Here is a 10,781-nt window from a genome sequence, read left to right as displayed (position 1 = left end):
GGTGTGGATTTGGGAACCAACATGTGGATGTCAGTTAAAGCTGTGTGAATATGTGTGGAGTGTGAAGAGGAGAGGCTCTCAGATGAAGCTCTAGGGGATGGTCAAGGTTAGGCCCAAAGTACATCATGAGGAAAGAGCTGTGGGGGCTTCATCTCTGTGGCCCTTAGGGCTTGGCACAAAAACAGCCTCATACACACTTGTGGGGTGAACAGAGGACCTTTGCTTGAGACATGTATGACATGTATCTTTGCCCCCATGGACACAGCTATCCATGAGAGAGAAGAGGACCACAACCTCCCTAGCTGTCAGCCCCAACTGACAAGAGACCTTGTGTCAAGGGAGGGGCGAAGGCTCAGACTTGCAGGCAGTCTACCCCCTCCTCCCCCCAGATGATCCAAAGCAGGGCATCAATTGGTGGCAGCAAGTCCCCAAAGGTAGATGGAACACCAGGAGCCACTTCTAGTCAGTATTTTCCTTGGGTCATAGTGTAATGGTTAAGACCACAGACTCTGGAGCTCACTCCCTGTGTTCAAATCCTGGCTCTCTCATTTACTAATGTGTAACTTTGGGCCAGTTACTTAATATGTGTGTGTTTCAGTTTCTATCTATCTCACAAAATTGATATGAAGATTAAATGAGTAAATATTTATAAAGTACTTATATTGGTGCCTGGTACATAGTAAATGCTATATAAATTTTATATTAAAATTAAATTTTATTCATTTATGAATATTTAATGACCAGCTACTGAGTTCCAGGCATAGGTGTAGGTGCTGAGGACACAGCAGTGAATAACGCAGGTGAACATCCCTGTCCTCATGGAGCTTACATTCTAGTAGGGAGCAGAGAGGGGGTAAAGGCAGGTGATATATAAAATAAATAAGCCAAATCCTGGCTGGTGTAGCTCAGTGGATTGAGCACGGGCTGTGAACCAAAGGGTTGCCAGTTCAATTCCCAGTCAGGGCACAGGCCCGGGTTGCGGGCCAGGTCCCCAGTGGGGCCCACATGAGAGGCAACCACACATTGATGTTTCTCTCCCTCTCTTTCTCCCTCCCTTCCCCTCTCTCTAAAAATAAATAAGTAAATCTTTACAAAATAAAATAAATAAGCCAAATATATGGTGTATGAGATCCAAGTCAAGGCACGAAAGATGTGCAGGTGTTAGCGAGGCCACTAGCCAGGACCTGGTACACAGTGGGGCTCAGGAGATGAAAAGGGGGAGAAGACCCTGGACAAGCAGCAGAATGGGGTCCCTGGCAGAGATATTAGGGCTACTGACACCCTCAGAGTAACAATTGTCATTACACCGGCATATAATAGCAACAAACACTTATATAGCACTTATTCTGTACCAGGCACTGTTCTATTCAGTTTATTTATATCACTTTATTTAATCCTTACAGTAGCCCTATGAGGATGATACTATTACTGATCCCATTATTTAAATGAAGAAACTGAGGCATAGGGAGGTTAAGTAACTTGCCTTAAAGAGTTATATAGTAGGTGAACGAGCTGGGATTCTAAACCAGGGCATCTATCTCCAGTGTCGGTAGGATGGACCCACATGTGGAAGAAACAGGGCAGGCTGCCAAGCCTCAGGATCAGGTAGGACCTGACCTTTATACAGACTGAAAGTAAAGTACTCATACATCACCAATACCCACACATCCAAGACCCAATGTATTTAGTACACACTTCGCAGTTTCTCGTAGGGCCTGAGTAACAAAGGACCGTGAAACAAAGAAAAGGGTTCGACTCTGGAAAGCCCCATCCCCAGAGCCATTCTCCCTACTCCTCATCCTTTCAGCAAGCCTTTGAGCCCAGCCTCCTGGGACCTTGAGTCAACATCCCAAAGCCCTGTGATCCTACCCAGACACCACAAATAAAATGATGAATATCAGCCCTGGCTGGTATGGGTCAGTGGTTTGAGTGCCAGACTGTGAACCAAAGGGTCGCTGGTTCGATTCCCAGTCAGGGCACATGCCTGAGCTGTGGGCCAGGTCCCCAGTGGAGGGTGTGCAAGAGGCAACCACACATTGACGTTTCTCTCCGTCTCTTTCTCCCTCCCTTCTCCTCTAAAAATAAATAAATAAATCTTTTTAAAAATGATGAATATCATACTCCAGGGCAATTTAACAAAGGAAGCAACAATTTCAAATCACAGCTGGGAACCAAGAAGGCAAGTCATCAAAAGGCTGATAAGCAGAGAAAGGCAGGTAGCGCTGCTGGGCCCAGAGAGTGCTGAACTCACAGCAGTAAAAACCCACAGAGGGGAAACACTCACCACGTTCCAAGACCCTCCCATATCTTCCTAACCTGACTGGATATTGTTCAGTTTTTTACCATAAGCAACACAGAAATTACCTGACCAAGTTGTCCAATGGACAAAGTGAGTCCCGAAGAGGAGCAACAAATTATTCAAGATCACACCCAGGACTAAGAGTCAGAAGGTCAAAATTCCTTCCACTGTTCCACACAGAGAGAGAGAGTATGGAGGAGACAGACAGAAGGGGAGAGGGGCAGGGAGGTAGAGGCTCATATGGAAGACCCAGGAGCAGAGAAATCCTCCCTTGTAACCTCCAGGGGATCCCACAGGACAGGGCTTGGCCTCCTGAAATCCTTCCCACCTTTCATTCCCCCTGTGATCAGAGGAATCCTGATCACAGCATCCTCATTCCTTCGTTCTTAACTGCAGGCAAGTAGGTTCTAAAGGGAAGAGGAGAAGGTACAAAGCCCCTCATATAGAATTAGACAGCATTTGACAGTTTCCAAACTCAAGCCATTGAACTGTACAGCAGGGAATGCCCATAGATTATCTTCCCACCCCTGTACTGTCACCCATGGTAGAGATGGGGGATTGAGGCCCAGAGACAAATGACTTTCTAGAAGTCCACAGTAACTCAGTCATAGGAATCTAGGTTTCCTTATCAGTGCATACTGCAGGAGAGGGGTCACTCCTCCTGCTTGAACCTTCATATAAACTCCCTGCAAAAAGCTGTGGGATCCAGGAGACTCGTTCGTTCCAGGTATGCCCACACTCAATCAGTGGCTTTGGGACTCCTATTGAATGTAAGTTCCACAAGTGCAAGGCATTTTAATCTGTTAGACCTTGATGTATACCCCACCCCTACAACAGTGGCCCATAGTAAGTGCCCAATAAATATCTACTGAATTAATGAACATCTAGAGGACCAGGACTATAGAGAGGTGTCACTGTGAGAGCCTAAAGCCTAAAAGAGAAAACCAAGGAACCATGAATTTTATCTTCAGACATATGAAAGGCTGAAATTCTGCCTACAAATATTTACTGAGGGCCCATAGGGTACGGAACTAGGCGCTGGGGATTCAGGTAAAACAAGACAGTCATTACGCGACTTCACGAGCTCACAGTCCACTATAATGTGGAATGTGTGCAGATTTGGGGGCGAGGGGGGGCTCCTGAGGGTAGGCCCCGGTGCAAGGCAAACTGCTCAGTATAATTCAGACACTCTTCTCAGCCTGAGCTGCCCTGAAATGGTCTCGTTGCTCATCAGGTGGTGAGTGCAGCGGGACTGCAGTGTTCAAGCAGGGCGCCCGCCGCCCACCTGTCAGTGGCTGTGCCAGGAGTATGCGGGAGAAGAGATTTCTGCCTTGGATGAGGTCATTTCCCACCCCCAGATTCTCTGCCTTCAAAGCCCTGCAATTCTGACGCTGGATCTTATTATTTCCTTAATTTCAAGGTCCCATGATGCTGACAGCCCCAAATTCCGTCTTCAGTCTGCCCACGCCCCTGGACCCAAATGAAGTAAGAGCTGAATTCATCAAGGGCCCTACCACCCACTGCCTCAAAAAGTCTCTGGCGTTAGTCAGCGCCCTCTCCCGCCCCGTGAGAGCTGGAGGGGCGTAGCTCGGTCGCCCGGCAAGTCGTGGGGAGAGGGGTGTTCCAGAGACGGAGTTGACAGAAGCCAGGACACGTGACAGTCATAGCGTCACGCTCTGTGGTCCGGAAGGCAGGGACCGGGCCTGTCACGTGACGCGAGGGTGCACCATGGGGTGATGTGAGATGCAGGGCCTCTCAGATTACGTGTAAATGACGCATTCCCACTCCTTTTGGCAACACGATTGCCGCTGAAAGATACGACAGTTCCGGTAGAAGGGGCGGTCTCTCAGATCCTTGCAGTTTTGCTTCTGGTCCCAGCGCTGCAACTTCCGACCTGCGCCTTTATTCCAGCGGGGAAGAGACGCGAACTCGTGCGCATGCCCGAAATCATCCAAAAGGGGGAGGGGCCTAGGCTGCGGGAGCGGGAAGGGGGGAAAAGAAAAGGGAATTCCAACCTGTGGAATCTTGGGGGTCCCAATTGTTAGCTCCTTTCCAGTGACTGTGGGTGGTGTCAGGGACGGAGCCTCTCGCAGGTTGTGGGGAACTTGGGGGCCTGCAGGGTGAAGGCGGAGGGGAGTGTCAGGGTGTGAGGGGAGTACGGGAGTTCCAAACTTAGAATCTTGAGGCCCTCGGGGCTCAGGTGCCGGGGAGTGGGAGCTCGGGCCGCCATGCGGGACAGGACCCAAGAGCTAAGGCAGGTGAGAAGTCGGGGCAGCAGGGTTGGGACGGGAGGACAGGGTGGGATGTGGCTGGAACGCCGGATTCCTGGTCTTCCGGGCAGGGAGGGGTGGCTGAAGTCTAGTAAGGAAAGACCCGGAAGCCAGTGAGTCCAGCGGGGAGATAGCGAGAGCAAGGAAGTGATGCCAATGACCCCGGCCCTGGCAGGGGGATGACAGCTCGGATGATGAGGACAAGGAGCGGGTCGCGCTGGTGGTACACCCGGGCACGGCACGGTTGGGGAACCCAGACGATGAGTTCTTCCAGAAGGTATGAGGCTGGGTCTCTGCCTGGATTCACGAGGGGGTTGGAGGACCTGAGGAGCAGCGCAGTCTGGAGTACCGTCATATCTCCTTCAGCCGTCTCGGTCACCCTCCCCAGGTCCGGACAATTCGGCAGACTATTGTCAAGCTGGAGAATAAGGTCCGAGAATTGGAGAAACAGCAGGTCACCATCCTGGCCACGCCCCTTCCTGAGGAGAGTGAGTTGAAACCTGGGTGCAGAACGCATGCTCAACCAGAGGGATTTTTGGGTACTGTAGTCCCAAGCAGGTGGTAGCAAGGGAGATTTGTTGATGTAGGGACTGCTTTCTCTTGTTTAGGCATGAAGCAGGACCTGCAGAATCTGCGCGACGAGATCAAACAGCTAGGGAGGGAGATCCGCGGGCAGTTGAAGGGTGAGCTCCTAGGACCTGAGAGAGATTCTTCCCTCTGGTCCTGCCCACCTCCTGACGAATCTGGGGAGTGTATGGCCCAGAGAGGCCGGTGATATATCCAAGTTACACAGCAGTCTGGAATCTCCATCTCCAGGCTTCTGAAAGTCCACAGCACTTTCCACAGCACCTGCCTGCCCCTCGGGTTCTTTTTTTAACTATGAAACCATCCACTCCCAGAAATCCACTCTAAAATTCTTGCTGCCCAGTATGCATTCTTTTGGCATGCATTTGGGGGGTTTGTTAGGAGGCCTCTGCATACTTGTGGGAATTATCTGATGTATTGCAGAGAAAAATATACTTTCTCCTGTCAGAGGCTTAGAATTAGTCACTTAATGATAAATTATATTTCCCCCCCAAATCGTATGGAGATAAGCACCTCTGTATTGTGTGGCTGGGGTATGGCCCTGGCCCTGTGCCCTGATCTCCAAACAGTTTTCAGAAGCCACAGGTCAATCCCCCTCCCCCACATTACCCTTGTGTCTTCCCACAGCCATAGAGCCCCAGAAGGAGGAAGCTGATGAGAACTGTAATTCAGTCAACACGAGGATGAGAAAAACCCAGGTGGGTTTGTTATTCCCAGAACTTGGGCATTTCAGCAAGTATTTTATATATTATTTGATGACAAAAGTAAGAAGGGGGGAACTTGGAGATTATCCAAATGGGGAAACTGAGTCACAGAAAAAAGAAAGGACTTACTCAAGATCAAGAATCCAGGTCTCCTGGTTCCCAATCCATTATAACTCCCTGCCTTCTTTTGCATTCAGTGAGAAGTTGCTGAGTCCCCAGATATGACCTGGGCTCAGCTCTGGGAGATAGGTGCAAAGACATTACTGAGCTGGGACTTGTTAGCTAATGGCTCAGCCCAAAGAATAAGAGGGAGCAGTCATAAATGAGTGGGAGGTTTCCTGCCCAGATGACATGGACATCCTCTGCCCCAGGGGCAGAATTCAAGACATCAGGAGGTGGAACTTCCCGGAAGGAAGGTTACTGACTCAACATGTTAGGAAGGAGATTTGAGGTGATCTGACCAGCCCCCTCTGGGTGCCCAGAGAGGAGCGGTTTGGAATTCTTGGAGGTCAGAATTGGAGTGGGTGGTCCCAGAGCTCAGCAAAGAGCCCAGATTGAAGATGGAGCAGTTTGGGCATCTTGAAAGGGTGCAGCTGAAGCCAAGAGAACAGTTGTATCTCTGAGGAAAGTACTCCAAGGAATAAGGCATCAGGGAAACGGACAAGGCCAGAGGGCATTTCAAAGGGGGCCAGAGGGCATTTCAAAGGGAGCCTGAGGTGGTCTTCAGTGTAAGAGGCCAAGGGCCCAGCCGGACTTATAAAATCTGGGCAACAGACTGAACTCCAGGCATACTAACACATCTCTAGTCTAAGCACCGAGGCAAGCATTCAACAAGTATGTACTGAGTGCCAGCTGTTAGGGCTACAGCAGTGAACCCAAGATCCCTGTCCTAATGGAGCTTACATTCCATTGGGGAGAGACAATCACCATAATAAATAAGTAAATTATTTTAGAATATTGTTAAGTATTAAGGAAAAAGGTGCAGGAGAAGAGGGATTGAGAGTGCTCAGAAAAGGCAGGTTGCAATTTCAATGAAGTGGAGAAAACTGCATTCGAAAGGTACTACTTGGGGGCGGGGGGAGGGAGGTAATATTGGAACAAAGATTTAAAGACCTTCGTGCGGCATGAGCATTCTAGGCCGAAGGAGCAGTGAGTGCAAAGGCCTGTGGTGGAAGTGTGCTTTGTTCAGGGAGGAGGACGAAGCCTACTGTGGTTGGAAGAAATATGGGAGGAACAGTGGGAAGAGATAAGGTCAGAGGGAAATTGGGGAGGGGCAGGTCATGTAGGGCCTTGTAGGCCCTGGTAAGGGCTTTGGCTTTTACTTTGAGAGAATGGGGGAGCCTTTCATGGTGGTAAAATAGCAGGCACCTATAACAGCTCATGCTGTTTGCTCATTGTACTGATGGGGATGCTGAGGCCCAGACTGGGCAGGGACCCTCCCAGGGGTGCCCAGCCTGTATTCTCTATCTGTAGCATGGGGTCCTGTCCCAGCAATTTGTGGAGCTCATCAACAAGTGCAACTTGATGCAGTCCGAATACCGGGAGAAGAATGTGGAGCGGATTCGGAGGCAGCTGAAGATTAGTGAGTTGTGGTGCCTGGCCCACAGGGTTGGGTAACCTGACCCAACTCTGAACCTGGCCTTTTCCTTCACAGCAAATGCTGGAACGGTATCTGACGAGGAGTTAGAGCAGATGCTGGACAGCGGGCAGAGCGAGGTGTTTGTGTCCAATGTGAGTGGCCACAGCCAGCCTCCCGCTGCTGGACCTCCCATCCTCTCCAAGCTCTGGCCCTCTTTGATTGAGGGGATACTGAGGCCCAGAAGGGAATGAATTTGCATGCCTGGAGTCACTCAGCAGAGCCCCGGTCCAGCTCTAGACCCAAGCGCTGCCCCCAAAATCAACAGGAAATTGTGACCTGCTGCTGGTTTCCCTGTTACCTGTCCCTCTACTCCTGTCCACTCCCCAGATACTGAAGGACACTCAGGTGACTCGGCAGGCCCTAAATGAGATCTCGGCCCGGCACAGTGAGATCCAGCAGCTTGAACGAAGTATTCGTGAACTTCATGAGATCTTCACTTTTCTGGCTACGGAGGTGGAGATGCAGGTGGGCACCCCAGGGAGCTGGCTGAGCTTGACCCAGACCCCAAATGTGAGACCATGTTCAATCAGAACCCCAGCCGTAACTGTCAGCCCATCTCTATCCTTAGCCTCTCTTCCCGATCCATTCTGGGCCATGCCCTCAAAGCTGGCCCTACTTCCACCCTTAGCTGTGCCCCAGAATTGCATTCACCTCTACAGCTACCAAGATGGCCAATCTCTTATACATAGTATTCCCAGCCCTGCAGTTGAGCCCACCCCCAGTATAGCCCCAACCTTGGCTCCCTCTCCATCAATAGAATCCACCCTTATACATCTAAGAGCTCTAGTCAAACTTGCCCCCTAGAGGGCCTGCCTCCTAAAATCTGTACAAGATTAGTGTGGGAAGTGTTATTCCAGCCCTGGCCCTGGTTGTGTGGGGATGAAGTAAGCTTTTAGCCCTGTCCTGGAGGAGCTGACCCATTAGTGCTACGGCCAACACCGTTTTATAGCTGGGAGCCATGGGGAAGGAGTGTCACTCAGGACTACCAGAATCTGCACGCTGGTGATGCCATGGGGAGGCAGGAGTAGGAAGAGCTTTACAGCTGGGACAGGCCTAGGAGAATGGGTAAATTCAGACAATTTTGTGAGGGGACAAAAGTTCACACTCTGTGAAAAGGTATAAGGTACTTAAGGCACTTGGCTCCAAGAAACTGCTACAAGTAAAAGTTGTGTGGGGAAAGGGAGCAGGGAAGAAGGCATCACATGATAAAACGGCCTGGAACCCACCCTCAGCGTGTGAACTGTCAGATGTGGTCCGATCTCCATGTCTTTGTTAGTGCAGTGTTTTCTGCCAGGAATGTCCTTTGGTCATTTGGGACTGGGGTGACCAGAGTGGACTACTGGGACCTCCTGCCCCACTCACCCCTACCTGAACTTCCACCTCCTCTGAACAGGGGGAGATGATCAACCGGATTGAGAAGAACATCCTGAGCTCAGCAGACTATGTGGAACGTGGGCAGGAACATGTCAAGATGACCCTGGAGCACCAGAAGAAAGCTCGAAAGGTGATCCTCTCCTCCCCTCCCCTGGGTGGCCCTCCCTCCTCTTCTGAGTTTCCCTGAGCCTCTCCTCCCTCACAGAAGAAAGTATTGATTGCCATCTGTGTGTCCATCACTGTCCTCATTCTGGCAGTCATCATTTGCGTCTCCATACTGGCTTGATAGCATCATGCATTCTCGGTGAGATATTGTGGGCCTGCCCCCCCAACCTGCCCCTTCCCTGGCCCCCACCTTATTTCCGCCCCTTAGACCCTCTCTCCCTCCTTCCCTTGCAGGCACTAAGAGCACCGGGGACCCAGGGTCTGCCTTCTCTGCCTGCAGCTGGGGCAGGGGCAGCACAGTGCCTCCAGCCAAACCCCCTTCCTCACACTGGCCCTGTGCAGAGGGGCAGATGGTTCTTCTGGGGTTGGCAGCCACTTGTTCATGGGGACCTCTCTCCGTGGGCCACAATGCCTGGTGGAGGGCCTGTAGTGTCCTGTTTGGATGGGGCACATGGTTTTGTAAGAAATTAAAAAAAAAAAAAAAAAAAAAGAGGTTGGAGACTTCCCTGTGCATGTGTGTTCCTGGAAGGGCTGGCACAGGGCCTCCAGGTATCCAGCCTTCCCACCTCCTGGCCATCCTGCTAGGCCCAGCCTAGGCAAGCTTTAAGTCAGACTGTTGTAGGCACTGTGACCACAGCAGGCTGGTGCTACCCTTCTGTCTCTCACAGGAACACATGGGGTTAGGAGGGGTAATACCCACACCTGGCTCAGTACTGTCCCTGGGGAAAGACCACTGTGGGTATGTAACCCTGAAGCAGTGAGGCTGGGCCAGGCCAGTCTGGGACACAGGTGAGAGGTTGTATGTGTGTGGGGTGAGGCATTGGTGGGCGTTCCTACAGCCAAGAAGGAGAGGCATTGTGAGTAACTGAGGCTGTTTTTTTGGATATAGTGGTCAGGGAAGGGCCTGTTTCAGAGGGGGTGACATTTGAGTGGAATGTTACATGAGGAGCCAGTTATAGGAGAGGTTGCAGGCAGTGTCTCACAGGCCAGGCCCTGTGCCCAGAAAAAGGTACTGCCTTTTACCTAAGAGTTCAACCTGAAGACCAAGCCATTTGGGATCGGCCATGCCATTTCTAAGGGGTTATGTGGCTGAAGCAGGTAGAGGAGGCAGAGGAGCCTGATCTTTATGAGGTACTTGAGCTCCAGGCCCTAACTCTAAATTTCGAAGAATTCCGAGGGCAGATGCCTAGTTTCTGGAGCTGGATGTGACACCTGTCCTCTATCACCTGGTTTCAGGGCTAGGGTGGCCCCTGGTTCTGAAGCTTGGTTGGAGTGGGGCGGCGCCTGACCACATCCAAGGTCTGGTGGCCTGGTTCTGGCTGTCCTGTCCCATCCCACTTCTGATCCCACAGGCCCCTGCTGCTGCTGTCACTGCTGCTCTCCCTGCTGCTGCTTCTGGCTGCCCAGCCTGTCTGGCCACAGTACTACTTGCTTCAGCCACCAAATTGGGGGCACACAAGTGGGTGCCATGGAAGGGCTAGATGTGATATCCTTGGTGCAGTTTCCTGGACCTAGGATGGGGGAGGGGCCGGAGGGTGGGACTGGGCCCCAAATAGAGGACCCCTGCCTTCTCTGCCTCCATCCATAGCCGGACATCCACCTGTGGAGCCTTGCAGTGGCCCTGGAGACGCAATTGAGGTGGTTGTATTCGCGAGGTGCGGTGTATGGGATATTGTTGAGATGGTGGCTGTGACTGGAAAACGATTGGCTAGCGGACCTGAATGTTGTTCCTGAAGAGCATTGGG

At 51.4% G+C, this 10,781-nt stretch overlaps 1 protein-coding gene across 1 annotated transcript; it reads left to right on the top strand.

Moving 5' to 3' along the window:
- Window positions 1-4,018: 4,018 nt before the first annotated feature.
- On the top strand, window positions 4,019-9,532 carry STX4 (syntaxin 4). The gene is made up of 11 exons (XM_024560450.4): window positions 4,019-4,557; window positions 4,745-4,846; window positions 4,958-5,057; window positions 5,178-5,252; window positions 5,782-5,852; window positions 7,332-7,440; window positions 7,513-7,589; window positions 7,825-7,962; window positions 8,891-9,001; window positions 9,077-9,175; window positions 9,271-9,532. Exons 1-10 carry the CDS (start codon window positions 4,528-4,530, stop codon window positions 9,155-9,157), a joined length of 894 nt encoding a protein of 297 aa, XP_024416218.1. The 5' UTR covers window positions 4,019-4,527; the 3' UTR covers window positions 9,158-9,175; window positions 9,271-9,532.
- Window positions 9,533-10,781: the final 1,249 nt, after the last annotated feature.

This window comes from Desmodus rotundus, chromosome 1 (assembly GCF_022682495.2).
Source record: "Desmodus rotundus isolate HL8 chromosome 1, HLdesRot8A.1, whole genome shotgun sequence".
Lineage (NCBI taxonomy): Eukaryota > Metazoa > Chordata > Mammalia > Chiroptera > Phyllostomidae > Desmodus > Desmodus rotundus.
The sequence above is the reverse complement of the archived record's forward strand: the minus strand, read 5'-3'. Positions and strand labels throughout refer to the sequence as shown.

Coding starts and splice junctions, on each gene's coding strand:
- STX4 (XM_024560450.4), top strand. CDS start 4,528: ATGCGGGACAGGACCCAAGAGCTAAGGCAG. Junction 4,847..4,957: donor ACGATGAGTTCTTCCAGAAG/GTATGAGGCTGG, acceptor CACCCTCCCCAG/GTCCGGACAATTCGGCAGAC. Junction 7,963..8,890: donor CTACGGAGGTGGAGATGCAG/GTGGGCACCCCA, acceptor TCCTCTGAACAG/GGGGAGATGATCAACCGGAT.